Here is a 17,383-nt window from a genome sequence, read left to right as displayed (position 1 = left end):
ATTTGGAAAAGCATGACTTCTCTTGAATTGTGGTGTCTTTAAGTTGGTTTTAAAATGTACAGATTTTCCAGCTGATACCAAATACTCAACATTTATGAAGATTTCACATAAAAAAAATTGCTTTTGTTTTTCCAAATTTGAACTGACCAGTGCTCTTAGGTTATTGTGCTTTTGTGACTGGTAGAATTCTTGACTTCACAAAAGTAACAAGTTCCAGTTCTAGTGAGGAAAACACTTTTCATCAAACCTATTTCCCCCATGGAATTTCCCCAGGCTTTTGTGTATGCCACTGTGTACACCAGCACCCTGCAGCTGCAGCAGGAGAACATTCCCTACGGCCAGATGGAACCTCGCATCCTGCCACTCCCACTGTCCCGCTTCCTGTGCTCACAGGCACAGAGGGACTGGTGGGCTGCCACCTACAGGCTGTACACAGGAACTGCAGAGTAAGTACAGGACCTACATGTACATCAAGGGTTGTTCTAGAAAATTGCAATGGGGTTAAAGTTGGGGTTCCCCCTTCCAGCTGTGTGATGAGGTTTACAGAATTTTAAGTTAAAATGGGTCCTTCTAACTCTAAAGAAAATATTTAAGTCTTCATGATGGGCAAAATTATTGTCAAACAAAACAGGTTAGTTGAAGACTTTGGTTACAAGTGACCTAGTACTAGTAGTAGCATCTCTGGTTAATCAGAATTTTTATTATGTTACAATTTTAAAACTTTATATCCGTGCGCAAAATAATACGCTTACCAACAAGCTTTCGATCAGTCCTCTGAACCTTCTCAAGTTGAAAATTTTATGCTTGCAAGAGAATCTGCTCCCCAGGGTAAGGAGGTGCATGATCAGGGCATGGGGCTGCAGTGCCCTTGTTCCCCTCTTAAAAGTCCCTGTCTTAAGGGTTAAATCATACAGGTTGTATAGTTGTAACTTAGATTGATTTTGGGAGGTATATGTATATTTAACCTTTTCAGTCTCTACTTCAGATTATGGAAATGAATCATTCTTTCAACTCGTTTTTCTCCCTACAATGTCAGAATGGGAACTCTCGCCAAACAGAAGTTGACGCTACAGCGTGGACTTGAGGTCGTGCGCTGTGTCGGGAACCACGGTCTCCATGCCAACCTTCTCGTCCACATGGCAGAGACATTTGCTGCACGGGTATGTGTCTCGTTGTTTTATTCCAAGCGTACAAAATTATAATTACTGTTTGTGAGCCATCTATTGTATTTTGGCTGCCCTAAAAAATTGAGGATTAGCAGCATGTGTTGGAACCCAATATGCCCAAATGTTGCAAAGTAGTAAACAGCACTGCAGGTCATGATAAACTATGTCGCCAAGGTGCTTTTTTAAACAGCACTCTTGTTTTTGTGTGTCTGTCTGCACAGATGGGAGAGGTCCAGGAGTCGAGTGAACAGCCGTGGTACTACAAGGAGCAGTGGTCAGCCCTGCAGGAGAGGAGTGCACACTACTGGAGCACTGTCATACCACTACTGCAGCGACTACAACAGTGAGTAGTGAATAAAGAGACTCTTTGTACACTACCACGGCTTTATTTTCACAGACGTTTCAGAAACAACAGGATAACAGATGCGGCACAGTCTGGTATTACTATTAGTTTAGCAATTGACTTTGCATGTCTCTGTTTCAATAGCTCTTTTCCCCGTCTACTCAATATTCATTTGTAGACAGCTAGTTAGTCCTATTGAAGTTGATGCACTGGTTTCCAAGAGGTCTGTAGTCACCTCAGAAAAGCTTACATCATTTGGTTGAACTCGGTGGTTTTAATCTTTGTCTTCCACAGAAATCTCACCCTGCTGACACCCAAGGACCCCCTGTTCCCCCACCTGAGCCAAGACGTCCCCGGCTCCAGGATCCCCGAGCTCCTTGAGGAAGGGCGCCTGTTCCTGGCGCAGACTGCTGCCCAACAGGGGAGGTCTGAGGAAGCACTACAGATGCTGAGGAAGATGCACACTGCTGAAGCTGCCAGACATATGGCTCAGGTCAGGCCTACAGGGTTGCTTTTATGTCTTGTGGGTGTGACAGAAATTTACACAAAATATACACACAACTACATTCATAGCTTGGGAAGCTTTCGAGATGCTCTCTGTCCCTTTATCAACCTGGTAGATATCAACCTGGTAGATATCAACCTGGTAGATATCATCCTGGAGTTTCCTTGTCAGGTGACGGTTGATAGACATGCTTTTATGTCTTGTGTTTGTGTGTGTATTTCCTCTTATTCTGATTTACATATAAGTGATACATACAAGATACAGATGACACATAATGCAATACTTCCCTTTTTAGCATGACTGGGGTATCTTGTTGTAATGTACTAAATGTATGTTTATCACATCTAGGAGTTTCTTAATTCCTAATAGTTTTTTAAGCACATCGTGTTTACCAGATATCTAAGCTGATAGCATCATATTGAGTGGTCATTCCCATTTACAGATCTACAAGTTTCTGGCCAATAAGCAGCTAGAAGACTTGGAGGATGCAGATGAGGATGAGGAACAACACAGGAGGGCGGAGTGGGAAACTCTCCTGAACAAGGCTAGAAACTGTCTGACCTTGGCACTGGAGAGGCTGGGAGAAGACAAGAGCAATGTTAGTTATTTTTACATAGAGACAGATGAAATTGTATCTTAAAATGAATCCATGAATTCCATAAGTAATTTTTGGGTTAGATTAAAGGACATTTTTTACTTAGAATTTCATCATGCAGATATTTATACATGTGTATGTTAAAGTTGTCTGCAGACAAGACAAATTGTTAAACAGCATTCTGGAGGTAAAAAGAGGATCTTTAGACATGCAAATCTTCAAAGAGATTTTCAGTATCACTCAGAAAGAAAGTAGATAACATTTAGACCCTTTTTGACTCTTAGATTTCTTGTTTGCTATGGAGTAGAATCTTACTGTTAGGTCCTGTGATTTTTTAGTAAAAGCTCCATAACAGTAATTGACGATTTTGTTCCTGTACAGCCGCTGTGTGTGTCCATTATGAAGGAGATCCAAGCTATTGATGAGGATCTTGGGAAGGCTCAGGATCAGCTGACCGAGCAGCTGGATACAGAAGGGAGCCCCCTCTTGACATCTTCCACAGCTGGGTCCCCCCCTCGGCTGGCCAGGGGTGATGGACGTGTGAGTAGCTATTTTTCAGATGGTTTGCCAATACAGCTTTCACTAAGGTCATATTTTTGTTTCCGATGGAAAACATTCTGTTTTTGCTGGCCTACTGGCCTGTGTTCTTACGTTGTCAGCCAATCAAAACTCAGCGTGGCTGAAGTCAGGAAGCTAAAACATAACACACCTTAAAAAATCGCCATGATGTAGTGTAAGTACAGGTAGCTCTGTTGGTAGATCGTCTATAACACTGAAGGACAAAGGTTTGTGTCTCACCTCTTCTTTTTTTTTTCCTTTTTAGACATATACCTTATATGTACATGTACAATGCATCCATCCAGACATGTTTCCTTTCCAAGTGTCTTCCTCGAACATTGCTCTTAAGCTGTATGTTTCCTCCCCTCTTGTGCAGAGCCCTAGCCTGGAGTCCCCGTCCAGTGTTGCAGCCCAGCTGAAGGCTCTTACGCTGGACAACTCCCGTCTGCTGGAGACCTGCACCAGGAGTGAGCAGAGGGTGCAGGAGCTCACGGAACAGATGAAGTTCCTCATGGTGGGTGCACTGTTGTGCATCTGTGGTACAACATTGTCTCTGTTTTTGTCAGCAGGGCTAGCCCTTTGTAATAGCCACAGGCTAGTTGGGCTTGGCTGTGCGTGCTGAACAACCAAACCAATAAATAAATGAATAACATCTGTGGTATTTTTGATGATGAAGTTCATCAATGCTGTTTGTACCCCAAAGTGGAAATATTTTCTAATCGTAATCACTTAGAATTTAAAAGATACTACAGATTTTGAATATCCAGGGAATAGTGAAGTATCTTGGGAATTGTTATGGCAAAAAAAATATAGGCACTAGGAGAAAAAAAGCACTGCTCTTTAGAGATACATGAAATTTAGTATCAACAATATGAAATAATTCATAAGACATAGCTCTCATAAAATTCCTTGAGTAATAAATGGCAATTTGCTCGGTTTCTTGGTTTTCACTGACATTTTATTTTTTCTACAGGAAGAACTTAAAGATATGAAAGCCACGTCTGGCACCCCTTCCAGATCAATGGGCCAGTCCACGTCCACCCAGACGCCGCCTGACGAGAAAACTGCACAGCCAACTGCCGATGCCTCATACCTACCCCAGCCTGGTTTCGCTACTCCACACTATGGTTATGCCCAGACCCCACCATATGGGTATGCCTACACCACTCCCCTGGGTTATGGTGGAGTCCAGCATGGGTTTGGTACACCGACACACGGCTACGCAGGCTACAGTGCGCTCCAACACGCCATGTACCATAGCTCGCAGGTGGCAGCCGCAAGCCAGGAGAGCGCCACACAGGCGTTGGCTGCAGCAACAGGTGTGACAACTCCCGCACGGGTTCCTGGCGTCATGCCAACGGTGGCGGCAAACATGACGTCCACGCCAGCCGCCACCGTTCCCGGTCACGATCAAACGCCGCTGCTGCGGTCCCTCATCATGTCCACTCCTACCAACACCAAGCCAGCAGCTGCTGTGGCATCAGATGACCCACAGAAGGGTCCGCCAAACCAGACCATGCGGACCAGCGAGTCCATCTCCCTAACACGTGCATCCACCGAGCCTTCACAGCCGCTCTCCGTGACCATCCCGCCAGAACACATCAAGTCCCCTGTCTACCAAAACCAGGGCTATTCCCCCAGCATGCTGCAGGCTTCACAGAGGAGCTACGTGCACACAGTGGTACACGGACCCAGCCCCACAACTCAGTTCGCCGCAATCAGCCCCCGAGCACAGCTACAACAGGGGATGCCACTCACCACGCCAAACATGCAGGGTTTCGTGCAAGCGTCCCAACCGGCGGCGTTTACAGGCCTGCCAAAGCCAGGAGTGGCGACGACAACGCTCCAGCCTGGCACCCTCCAGCCAGGCATGCCTGGATATAACCAAGCCATGCAGGCGGCCGCCTTACGGATGGGGCTAGGGCAGGGATACCCTCAAACCATCAGCCCCCGTGCCATGCAGATGCCTCAGGCACAGCTGGCTGGGAGACCCGGCATCACCACAGGTGTCCCACAGCTGTCCCAGGGGGGCCAGACTCTTCCCGTGACCCAGTCTCTACCAGCGGCGACCAGCCCTCGGGGAGTGCAGATGGGGGTTCACTCTCGGCTGGGGATGGTGGGCAGCATCCCGGTCAGCTCTCAGGCCCTGTCAGCAGCAGCTGCTGCCGGAGGCTTCTTCAGCTTCAGCACTGCCTCACAAATGCCTGGAACCGAGCTGCCAGGCATCGCCACCAAGTACCCAATTCTCACCACCATGGTCGATCCCAACACGTTCCGCTCTACCCCCACGTTCACCGTTCCCAGGGACTTGACTCACCAGTTCGGGGAGTACTCCGACCAATCAAAATCCCCATCAGAGGAGGAAGTCTCAACACCTGATTCAGAGGAGCCATCAGAGACAAATGTTCAAATTGGCCCCGGGTATTTCAGGCCCCCTGGAGAAACAGAGTCCCCAATAACCTTTGCTTCAATACTGGGTGAGGGAGAGCAGACAGGTGACTTGACAAAGAGCCCATCCAAGGAACTCTTTGTCACCGGTGAAGAGCGGATGTTTGCACGGCCGGAAGAGGTGGACAGGGAAAACCAGGAGTTGGCAAGTGATGAGGACACAGAGGCGCATGACGACGGCATCCACTTCGAGCCAATCGTGACCCTCCCGGACAACGTGGAACTGAGAACTGGGGAGGAGGACGAAGATGAGCTGTTCGTTCACCGGGCAAAGCTGTTCCGCTTCGACAAGGACAACCACCAGTGGAAGGAACGCGGCCTTGGCAACATCAAGATTCTCCACAACCCTCACAACAAGCGTTTCCGCATACTGATGCGGCGTGACCAAGTCCTCAAGATCTGTTGCAACCACTACATCACGGCCGACATGTCGATGAAGCCGAATGCCGGTTCCAACCGGTCGTGGGTTTGGGTTGCCATGGACTTTGCTGAAGAAGAGGGCACACAGGAACAGTTTGCTGTCAGATTCAAGGAGGTAGAAACTGCTCAAGAGTTCAAGAACAGGGTGGATGAAGCTATCCAGATTATCAACTCCTTACCTGCAACATCTAGTAAGAAATCTCCTCTAAAGGAGGTAAGTCCACCCTCTCCAAAGGAACCACCCTCTCCAACAAAACCACTGTCTCCAGGAAAACCACTGTCTCCGAAGAAACCACCCTCTCCAACAAAAACTAAAGACCAGGAAGTCCCGGTTGGATTTGGCGAGCTGTTCAAGCCAAAGCCTGGTTCGTGGGAGTGCGAGGCATGTCTAGTCAACAACCCTGCAGATAAAGATGCCTGTATGTCCTGCAGCACCCCAAAACCAGGTACAATTCCAAAACCAGCCTTCTCCTTTGGGGAATTGTTCAAGCCTAAACCTGGATCGTGGGACTGCCCAGCATGCATGATTAGCAACCCAGGAGATAAAGATGCCTGCGAAACTTGTAAGACGCCGAAACCTGGTACGACTTCACAACCTAGCGAACCGACTTCGTCATTCAATGACATGTTCAAGCCCAAGCCTGGATCATGGGAATGCCCAACCTGCATGGTTAGTAATCCAGGTGATAAAGATGCTTGCCTGGCTTGTACGACTCCAAAACCAGGCACTGCCCCAAAGCCAACGAAGTCTGGCTTTTCCTTTGGCGCCATGTTCAGTCAGGATGCTGCTAGCCAGCCGACAGCCCCGTTCGGCGCCACTGGTGCTGCCTCCAAGCCTGGTCTCAGCACAGCATCCCAGTCTGGATTCTCCTTCGCAAGTCCTGGCCAGACAGGTTTCGGCTTTGGAACATCACAGCAGACAGCAGAGACCTCTCAGCCAAAGACAGGGTTTTCCTTCGGGTTTGCTCCACCACAGACATCGACGACGGGTCAGACTACAGGTTTAACAGGCTTCCAGTTCAAACCAACCCAACCAGAAACAAGTGACAGTGGCCAATCAGGAGGATTCTCCTTCAAGTTGGACCAATCACAGCCATCCCAGTCAGGCTTTGGACTTAACTTTGGCCAATCCAAGCCCACTGCACCCAGCCAATCAGGATTCAAGTTTGCCCTCAGCCAATCACAGCCAAGTGAAGGCAGCCAACCAGCAGCCAGCACTGAAGGAAGCAAGTTCACCTTTGGTGATGTTAAAGGTGGGCTTCCTGTTATGGGTGCTGGTAACGATGGCACATTTGGGGGCTTTAAGTTCTCCTTTTCATCATCCTCTAACACCATCCCCACCACCACCACTGCCTCCTCTGTGGCAAGTCAGTTCAAATTCTCCTTCCCTGTGTCCTCAGTAACAGCTGTCACAACTGTGTCAACTCCTGTTGTCTGTTTGGTTCCCGGACCACGAACAAGCACCCCTATTGGTACACCAGAAAAGCAGCAGCCGGCTGCTAGGGCAGGTAGGTCGTCAGGTATGTTTTACATTAAAAGGTAACCAGCATGTAGCATGTGGGGTACATAGATCTAAAGGCTTGGCTCCTTTTGCTTGGGAAAGAACTTCTCGGCTTGCGCATGGCATGACTTCATCAACTTGGCATGATGTAAGGTCAGTGGCATTTTCATGCTGCATGTTGTATGTTATTGTTAACCCTCTTTTTCATTAACAATTGTCTGTAGATGTTTCTGATCCTAAACAATAGTCTGTAGATGTTGCTAACCCAAAATCCTACTCCAATACCAAAGACTTTTAGCGTATCTTCCTTTTAGTGTATGTATGCATTCTTTAAACATGCCTGACAATCATCAAGCACAGCTTGAAGTTACAGGATGCTGACTGAAGGCTTTAATTTCACTTCCAACAGACCAAGCCACAGCAGAAGGGGACTCTGATGTTATCTTTGTGTACGAAAAGAAGCCGACGGCAGATCAGATCGAACGTGCCAAGAAATACCTCCTGCCTCCCACGTTCTACTTGTACGAGGACAAGCCACTTCCCGAGGGATGGACCGAAGAGGACAAGCTAGATGACAAACCAGAACGTCTCAATGTCAAGAGTAAGGAAACACCTAGCAATGCCACAGGAGCAGTGGGAACCAAAACAAGTCAAAGCAGTAACCTCTTTGGCACAGCATCATCCAATATGATGTTTGCAGACCTGACTGCAGGCAAAACACAGGATTTCACTTGGGGAAAGTCTGACAAACCGTTCGGCGGTTTCCAAGGTGCTGGCGCGCAACTGTTTGGGGCCCTCAACACAAGTCAGGAGAGTGACGGGGGAGAGCCAAACATAGAGGAAGAGCGTGATATCTACTTTGAACCCATCATACCCTTACCAGAGAAGGTGGAACTTGTCACTGGAGAGGAAGACGAAAGAGTCCTGTACCAAGAACGGGCCAAGCTCTTCCGATGGGACAAAGGCACCAACCAGTGGAAAGAACGTGGTGTCGGTAACATCAAGTTCTTACAACACAAGACAACAAAGCGTATCCGTATCATAATGCGCCGCGACCAGGTTCTGAAAGTGTGCGCCAATCATTTCATCACTACTGACATGACGCTGAAGCCCAACGTGGGATCGGAACGGTCGTGGGTGTGGCACGCCATGGACTGCTCGGACGAAGAGCCAGCATTCGAGCAGTTTGCAGCCAGGTTTAAGACCACAGAAATCGCAGAGGAGTTCCACAAACGCTTCGAACAATGCCAGGCCATGCTGATCGACGTGATGCCTCCCTCTCCCAGCAAAAATGCCGGTCCTTCCCGGGAGTCCCAGCTCATCAACAGCGCAGAGAAGCTGAAATCAGAGCTGAAGTCGCTGAAAGAGCAGTTTGCCGCAGCGGCGCCGGGAATGAGCAGCCCTCGCGAATCAGAAGAGCAGGAGGCAGACACTATTGCCTCTATCCTGCGCAAAGAACGAGCTGACACTCCCGGAAGCATCGACCGACTGGAGTGGGACAACTACGACCTACGAGAAGACAGCAGTCATGACACTTCAAACCAAAGCTTCTTTGGGAGCACATCTCAACCAGCCTCATTCTCTTTCTCAGCATCTTTTGTAGACAGCAGGAATCTGTCGCTGAACCTAAACAAGACTGAGCCTGAGGAAGATGAATATTACCAGGATGACGAAGAAGACAATATTCACTTCTCCCCGATTGCCAACCTACCAGAGAATGTTGAGCATGTTACTGGGGAAGAAGATGACACGACTCTGTTTGAACATCGTGCCAAGCTCTACAGGTTCGATGTCACCAATCAAGAGTGGAAGGAGCGTGGAGTCGGCGATATCAAGATTCTTCAGAACCTCGCCGACGGTCGGGTTCGTGTCGTCATGAGAAGGGAAAGGATCATGAAGCTGTGCGCCAACCACCACATCACCACGGACATGAAGCTTCAGCCCAACAAGGGCTCAGATCGCTCATGGGTCTGGACCGCCATGGATTTTGCAGAAGAAGAACTCAAGCCTGAACAGCTTGCTGTTAAGTTCAAGAACAAAGAGGTAGCCGACGAGTTCCGAGATCGCTTCGAATTTGCTCAAGACCTTCTGAAACAAGGGAAGATTTGTACTCCACCCACATCAGGCACCAACACCCAGCCTGGAACACCCGAGATGGAAAAGCTCCCGGAAATGAACGAGGCAACCAGTAGAGCTCTCTCCCGTCAAACGCCAACAAGGTTGACCTTCGACATCGATGGAGGCAAGAAGCAGGATACCTCGCCCAAGTCCGACGAGCAGGCCACCCCACCAAAGGACGGTAGCGTGGTCTCGCCACCAAAGTTCACATTCAGCACCGGACAGCCAACCAAACCTACTGTCATCTCTCCCTCAAAATGGACTTTCGGCTCACCGCCTACCGACTCCTCTTCAACACAACCTGCCTTCAGCTTTGTCCCCTCAACCAAACCAGCTTTTAGTTTCGCCACCATTTCCAGTAGTGCCACTCCTTTCTCCTTCTCTCTGGGAAGTAGTAGCACCGGAGAGTCCTTCTTCGGAGCTCCCACCACCACAGCCTTTGGGTTGACTTCCATTGCAGAGAGGTCTGAGGAAGCATCATCGGAAGAAGCATCTCCCACCAGAGGTTCTGTCCATTTCTTGTTCTTTATTTTGCCTTTATACACCTTCTGTCAATCTTTATTTTACCCATAAACCATCCATCTGTAAGTCTTTCTGTCCATCTATTTATAGTTATTTGAATATGTGACTTCTTGTATATGCTGATATGTACACTTCTTGTCTGTTTAGTTCACAGTTTCTCCTGATGCCAAACAAAACATTGGTCACTTGAAACTTTAGAATGTCCTTTCCAAATCCAAAGTGACTGGTGCTAATGTAATAACTTTAAGATGGGGTGATGGTACACAGTTTTGTAAGGTTAAGATGTGGATGTCATCTTTGTTTTCCTTTTCTGTTCCAGAATGTTCCGTGTCCTAACAACAGTGTATTTTGACTTTTTAGAAAAAGCACCAACAGACCTATCCCAAAGGTCACCCGAAAAAATAGGGCAGCTCTCCATGACCCTTGGTGCCACCCTGACCTCTGACCCCAGCGTGGAAATTATCTACGAGAAGGAGCCCTCGGCAAAGCAGCTGACCCGCGCCCTCACGTACCGACTCCCGTCAACTTTCTTCCTCTATGAGGACCTTCCCGTGCCGGAAGGTTACAGGCCAGACGAGGACTTCGACGATTACGAGATTTGGTTCGACCAATGGAAAGCAGGGAAGGCGCTGAGGAAGGATGCGCCCCAGCCTTCTCAGACGACATCTACACCAGTCAAGACAACTCCCAGTGGTAGTACTACTGATGGTGCCATACAGGGTGCTACTGGAGGTCAAGGTCTGTCATGCTTGTGGTTCTTCACTCTCAAACGTTACAACAAGACATTAACTTTGCTGCAACCAATACATATTTGATATATGGCTTAACCTTTCATTAAGTTAATGTCTTTGTTTCTTTATTGAACTTCTTCATTACAAAATGGAGGGGGAGACAATACTAGTTGCATAGTGAGATGGCTTTACTGAGTTAACAATGAATAAATAGACTTGTCTTTGCCTCAAGACAGGTGAATTGGAATTTGTCAGAAATATTCTGTACTTAACTTCTTCTTGCCTTCCTTACAGAACCAACAGGGGGAGCTTCAACAGACATGTTTGGTAAAAGTCCTGTCGCCAGCTTGTCTTTTGCATCACTGGCATCAACTACTGATGGGGGATTTGCTTTTGGAAAAACAGGTGAGTCTTAAAAGTTAATTCGTGTCGGTAGGATTCATTCTGAAGCGAGGTTGAACTGCGATTTCCAGCACAAGAATTGGACTTACCCAGATTTTTGACTGTCCAAGCACATCTTTGATGAAGGAATGAGCAATTGGCCGCTCACGAAGTCTTGTTTATCTGCATAATGTGAGATCACAGAATTGGATTGGTCATTCCTTGATGAAGACTGTAGTCGGACAGTTAAAGATTTTGATACTGAAAGTGGTAAGTCCAATTTTTGTGCTGTAAATTACAGTTCAACCTTGCCTCAGGGGAGTCTTGAATCTCTTACAAGTACAGGGCTCAAAATACTTTTTTTTTTTTCATACCTGCACTGGTGCAGGTGACATTGAAAATTACCTGCACCAGACAAATTCTACTTGCACCACTCTAAATTTAGGAAGTATGGATCATACTAAAATTGTTTAGGAACCATTGCTATTTTTTCTTTATACTTTATAGGTGGTAACAGTTAATGCAGCTAGTAACAATCCATACACAGCTACATTATAGGACATTTATGTATAAAACCCAGTACATGGACCAGTGCAGGTTAGGTGCAGGTAGACACCAGAAATACCTGCACAGCTCCAATTTTACCTGCACTAAGCTGCATATGCGGGTATTTCGAGCCCTGAAGTATGTTGTATTACACATGTACATGCAGATTTGTACATCCTTCATTTCTAGATATACGTGCATACCCCATTTTTTGCAAATGTTAAGTGATACACACTAATCCATACCATTAAGGGACAGATGCACATCTTAGGCTTTTAACTGATCTACAAATTAATGTTCCTCTCCTGTCACTATAGACCCCTTCAAGCCTTTTAGCTTTGCTGGGGCTGGAGCCACCCTGTTTGGGGGGGCCTCATCAGAGGATGCCCATGGCGACGATGACTATGTGCCAGAAAATCATGACATCCACTTTGAGCCTATAGTGTCTTTACCAAAGGTAAGATTTTAAGACAACAGTACTGCCTTTCCTCCTAAATGAAGTGTTGAAATATTTCAAGTTGTAGCATTTTGTACAGGATATGTGCAATACTGAGATAGATTAATGTAGGACATTGACAGACTATATTTTCTGTTTGATAAGTTTGAGTAGTAAAGAATATTCTGTCACATGTGATCCATCGTAGGTTGAAGTAAAAACAGGCGAGGAAGACGAAGCAGTGATCTACAGCCAGAGGTCGCGCCTGTATCGCTGGGATAAGGACACTTCCCAGTGGAAGGAGCGAGGCCTCGGCGAGATGAAGATTCTTCAGCACAAACAGGTACATGTGTAACCCTTAAGTTGTTCGTACAAATGAATTCCCTCCTTATATGAATGCCAGGACATACATTTACATTTAGCAGTTCAGCCCACAATTGCTCATGTTCAAAATCATGTAGCAAAGCTGTAAAATAAATGTCAAGTTCAAAACTAATGATACTCGGAAGTCACAGTTTTGTAAATGAGTTGGATCTTGGTCCAAGAAATCTCAATCATTACAAGGTAAAGCCATTCCGGAATCCCTAGGCTTCATGTAAAACTGCAGGTAAGTAGATTTGTACATGTAACTTGTTAATTCTTTCTTGGGCTGAAGGCTCATACAACCATGTAGCAGGTACAAATCAACCTCACCTAAATTTTTTCCCCTTGCGCAGGAGACGCGTTTCCGGTTGGTGATGCGTCGTGAGCAGGTGCTGAAGGTGTGCTGTAACCACATGATCACGCCTGACATGGACCTCAACCCCAACGCAGGCTCCGACAGGTCCTGGGTATGGAGCTCCATGGACTACTCAGGTAAAATAAATGTGTATATAGGATTAGCCTCCTCATGATGACTTACGAAATCGTTACAATTTTGTTGTCTAAGCCTGTGAATAGCGGACTTCTTTGAACATAACAAATTCGTATTACTTCGAAATTGTATTTTATCAAGAAACTATTGTTATGATTGATTCATTGTTTTAACGTCGCTCATAAAGTTTGCTAATTCTTGTTCTTTTAAAATGGAACATGATTGTAATGTCCTCGCAATTCAGCCCCCTAGGCTGCCAGGAGGACTGTTATGTGTATTGCTTCTCAATGAACCAGTCTACATTCACACTAGTGCTTGAAATATCCACTTGCATACTTGCAAATTCAACCAAATTCTGCTTGCTGCAACTCGGGTAGTGAAGTGTCCAACCTGAAATTTTGCAGGTTTTCCCCCGCTTATGTGCATATAATGATATCAGTGATATTTTCATTCACAGAGGATCCCAAATTTGAGCAGTTTGCCATCAAGTTCAAGACCATTGAGTTGGCCCAGGCCTATAAAGACAAAGTAGAGGAGTGCAAGGCCATTCTAGCACAGGCAGAACAAACATCAGATGTTCCAGCCAGCTCTGAACCATCGCCTGTAAAAGAAGACAGGCAGTACACCCCAGCATCACAGACACACGAATCTTCATCTGCAAGAGGAAACAGGCAGCAGACTTCGGCACCACAGACACCCGAGGTCCTAGAGAAGTCTGAGACGGAATCTCCAGAGAAAACCCCAGCAAAGGTGGTTTTTAAACTTAGCACCGTTTCATTAGTGAAGGATTGTTGTAGACGGAGTTTAGAAAACTGCAATGCAGAAAGATTTCCAGCTTGTCATCTTGACGTACATGTAGCTCTTGAAGAGTAGCACATGTTCACTAACATAATATTGTGGTTTAAGCCATTCATAAGCTACATTGTAATGTCTGAAAAGTCTGGGTTACTTATGCTCACAAACTGCTTTGTTCTTACAGGGTTTTGGTGACCTGTTTAAGACCAAACCAGGATCCTGGGACTGTGAAGTCTGTATGGTAAACAACCCTGGAGACAAAACAGCATGTCTGGCTTGCTCTACTCCAAAGCCAGGAGCGCAAGCTGCGAGTAGCACAGCAGATGGAGCGAGCAAGAGTCTTGCCTCCTTGTTCAAACCCAAAGCTGATACGTGGGACTGCGATGTCTGCATGATTAACAACCCTGCCGACAAAACCACATGCTTGGCATGCAGCACGCCCAAACCTGGTACAGAAGCGCAGGCACCAAGTACAACGGGCAGCTCGGGAATATCTGGGTCAGGCTTTGTTTTCAAACAGCCAGGGACAGCCTCGACAAGCTTCGGAGGGTTTGACCTGAGCGGTCCATCTGGATCAACGTTTGGGCAGCCACCAGCCTCAAGTGGGACAGTTTTCGGACAGGCCTCGTCGGGAACCGGAGTTGGTTTTACTTTTGGTAGTCCAGCGAAGCCGGCAGAATCCACAGGGTTTGTCTTTGGCGGTCCGAGTATCGGAAGTAAGCCAACTGCTGGAGCAGGATTCAGTTTTGGGGTCAAGGCAGATGAAACAGCCTCCAATACTTCATCGCCATTCTTCAGCCAAGCCGGAAAGGACATGCCGAGCTTCGGTGATTTGGCCAAGCAGACGCTCCTGGGAGCAGAGACTGGTCCAAAGCCTCTGTCGTTCGCAGACGCCCTGAAGCAGAAAGCCACAAATTTTGCACTTGGTGCACCAGATAGCGGTACTGCTTCTCCCAGTACTTTGTTTGGTGCAAGCTCAACATCGGATACATCCACATCCAATCTCTCCTTCAAAGAGATGGCTAACCAAGCGGGAGGGTTCAAGTTCACCTTCAGTCCTGAGAAGATCATCCCCGCGTCGAAGTCAAGCGCTAAGAGCCCGCTGAAGAGTCCCATCAGAAGCCCCAGCAAGGATGACGGGGATTACTACGAGTCTGACGGTGGCGAGGATATCCACTTCGAGCCAATCGTCAAACTTCCCGAGAAGATCGAACTCAAGACGGGAGAAGAGGAGGAGGAACAGCTGTTCAAGTTCCGAGCAAAGCTGTTCCGTTGGGACACAGACTCAAATCAGTGGAAAGAGCGGGGGATTGGGGACATCAAGATTCTACGCCACAAGACGACAAACCGTTCCAGAGTGCTGATGAGGCGCGAACAGGTCTTGAAGCTGTGTGCGAACCACCTCATCACGGGAACGATGTCGCTGCATCCCAACTCTGGGTCAGACCGGTCTTGGGTCTGGACGGCCGTGGACGCAGCAGAAGAGGAACCAAAGACAGAGCAGTTTGCCGTTCGATTCAAACTCCCCGAAACCGCGGCCGAGTTTAAGACATACTTCGACCAGTGTGTAGAATCAGCAAAGATGTATTCTTCCCCATCCAAAGCCAGCCCAGAGAAAGGCTCTTCTGTCCAAAACAGCCCAGCTGCAGGGGCGGCGGCGAGTCCAAAGACCCCCATCGGCAGCTGTGACCCCAAACTTTCCGCTGCATTACAGGACATTGAGACAGAGATTGCTGATGGTAAGTTGTTTTGTAGTATTCTATATAAAGCTTCTCCTTGATTTCATTTTTCTTAATATCCTTTCAGTGCATTTTTGTTCTTCTTCTTGAACTTTCTATTCTCTGTGACACCATTTTCAGCTACTATCATCAGATTGTTCCACAATTTTGAACTCAATTTTCCCCAGGCTGTCCCAAGATTTAAACACATACACAATGTACAGGGCAGGTCTTCTGTATTCTTGATCATGACATGCCTATATGATTTAAAGTGGTAAATTGAGGGAAGTGATCTCTGATTGGAGATGTCATTTCTCCTCACCCCAGCAATCAAGGAAGATGATAATGACCACCATGATGAGTCGAACCAATCTGGGAATGTTAGTAGCTCTGAGAATGTGGAGCCGGAAGGGTTTACCTTGGTGAGCTCCGAAGAGCAGGACAGACACTGAGAAAGGACGCTAAGGTAGACATTTGGATGTAGTGTCTTGTCTGCATGTGGAATGAAAAGAAATTCTGCTGGTCTTGCTTGCTGTGATTTTGTGTTTTGGTTGATTTGCTAGCATGACATAGAAATATACTGTAATATACTGTTACAGTATTAAATGCTTTGTAGCATTTCAGTCATACATTGAGAATACAATGTATTCCATATTATCCGAGGATCAAATGCCAAAGGGCAATTTGACCTACGGGGGCAAAAACCAAGGGTGATGCAGAATACTTCGTATTGTACTCTTTTTATGCCATACCTACCCGAAAAAACACAGTCTAATGCAAAACATGTCAGAAGTTGAGAAGATTTGGTGTCGTCCAAAAAAATTTTAAGAACATCAATTCCAGTACCCAAATATAGTGAAGTACATTTCAATTATTCTGTGCTTGTGATACAACTAGAAGTCTGCCAGAAGCCTATTTGACATTGTAAAAAAGTCACCCAGTCAGGAACCTTTGTATTGAACGTTATCGCAGCCCAGGTATGGCACAACTGTTAGACAGTAGGGGCATCCTCACTATAGCTTTGAATAATGCCTGAAGTTAAATGCACAAAGGTTAGGTGTGGCAGGTAGGTGTGCTGTGTAACCAGCCTGCTGTATGCTTCACCCCGATCAATCGAATGGGGATGTCTCTCGCAAATGTGCACACTCCTCTAGACAAGGGGACACCCATCGACTTTCAAGGGGATACTTCTCTTGAAATGGGGATGTCCTTCCCTTTATAACTATATAAGGGGATGCTTCTCTGAAATGGTATGTTTACCGGGCATAGGGGACGTCTCTCCGGCACCCCCACCGGCCCGTGGAATCGGCCGCTAACCCGACAAATTGCTTCCTAGTTCATCTAAATCACAACTTCCGGAACTTTCAACCTGCCAGTACTCTGGACAAAACTTACAGCTCGCAAGGTAAGGATATCTTTTTATTGAAAATTGAAGCATGTAGAAAATGCAGCCGACCGCGCGGCAGACCATCACTTCTGTTCAATGTTTTAATGGCGGCGTATCGCACGTCCGGCAAGCACAACATCGAGTTTTAGCCTAAATATCTGCGTGTTTGTCGAGTTTTAAGGCCTCCCTCCCTAACACACGTAAATGAGAGAAGTTTCTAACACGATGTGCCGGTTTCTGTCACTGTTAGCCGTCGTTGTCGGGCATTTCATGGAACATTGTGGCCTTTTGACAGGTCATAACCAATAACTACGACTAACATCGTGTAAGAAACATCTCTCATTTACGAGTGTTAGGGAG

General features: G+C 46.8%; 1 protein-coding gene across 5 annotated transcripts in view; it reads left to right on the top strand.

The window, feature by feature from the left end:
• The first annotated feature begins 275 nt into the window (after positions 1–275).
• LOC118426827 (E3 SUMO-protein ligase RanBP2-like) overlaps positions 276–17,383 on the top strand; it is an 18,443-nt gene continuing 1,335 nt past the window's right edge. Inside the window, exons 1-18 of one of the 5 annotated variants that reach the window (XM_035836371.1) lie at positions 276–446; positions 1,037–1,160; positions 1,388–1,509; positions 1,804–2,002; positions 2,457–2,612; positions 2,991–3,149; positions 3,544–3,681; positions 4,141–7,288; positions 7,442–7,543; positions 7,946–10,159; positions 10,537–10,914; positions 11,202–11,312; positions 12,152–12,291; positions 12,479–12,613; positions 12,987–13,125; positions 13,581–13,873; positions 14,103–15,657; positions 15,964–16,102. In XM_035836371.1, coding sequence (XP_035692264.1) covers positions 343–446; positions 1,037–1,160; positions 1,388–1,509; positions 1,804–2,002; positions 2,457–2,612; positions 2,991–3,149; positions 3,544–3,681; positions 4,141–7,288; positions 7,442–7,543; positions 7,946–10,159; positions 10,537–10,914; positions 11,202–11,312; positions 12,152–12,291; positions 12,479–12,613; positions 12,987–13,125; positions 13,581–13,873; positions 14,103–15,657; positions 15,964–16,088 — 9,342 coding nt within the window. In that variant the 5' untranslated portion in view covers positions 276–342 and the 3' untranslated portion in view covers positions 16,089–16,102. Of the gene's footprint in view, positions 447–1,036; positions 1,161–1,387; positions 1,510–1,803; positions 2,003–2,456; positions 2,613–2,990; positions 3,150–3,543; positions 3,682–4,140; positions 7,289–7,435; positions 7,544–7,945; positions 10,160–10,536; positions 10,915–11,201; positions 11,313–12,151; positions 12,292–12,478; positions 12,614–12,986; positions 13,126–13,580; positions 13,874–14,102; positions 15,658–15,963; positions 16,103–17,383 lie in introns of all 5 variants that reach the window. The other 4 variants (XM_035836372.1, XM_035836370.1, XM_035836374.1 and 1 more) reach the window with 4 other exon arrangements.

This window comes from Branchiostoma floridae, chromosome 12, assembly GCF_000003815.2.
Source record: "Branchiostoma floridae strain S238N-H82 chromosome 12, Bfl_VNyyK, whole genome shotgun sequence".
Taxonomy (NCBI): domain Eukaryota; kingdom Metazoa; phylum Chordata; class Leptocardii; order Amphioxiformes; family Branchiostomatidae; genus Branchiostoma; species Branchiostoma floridae.
The sequence above is the reverse complement of the archived record's forward strand: the minus strand, read 5'-3'. Positions and strand labels throughout refer to the sequence as shown.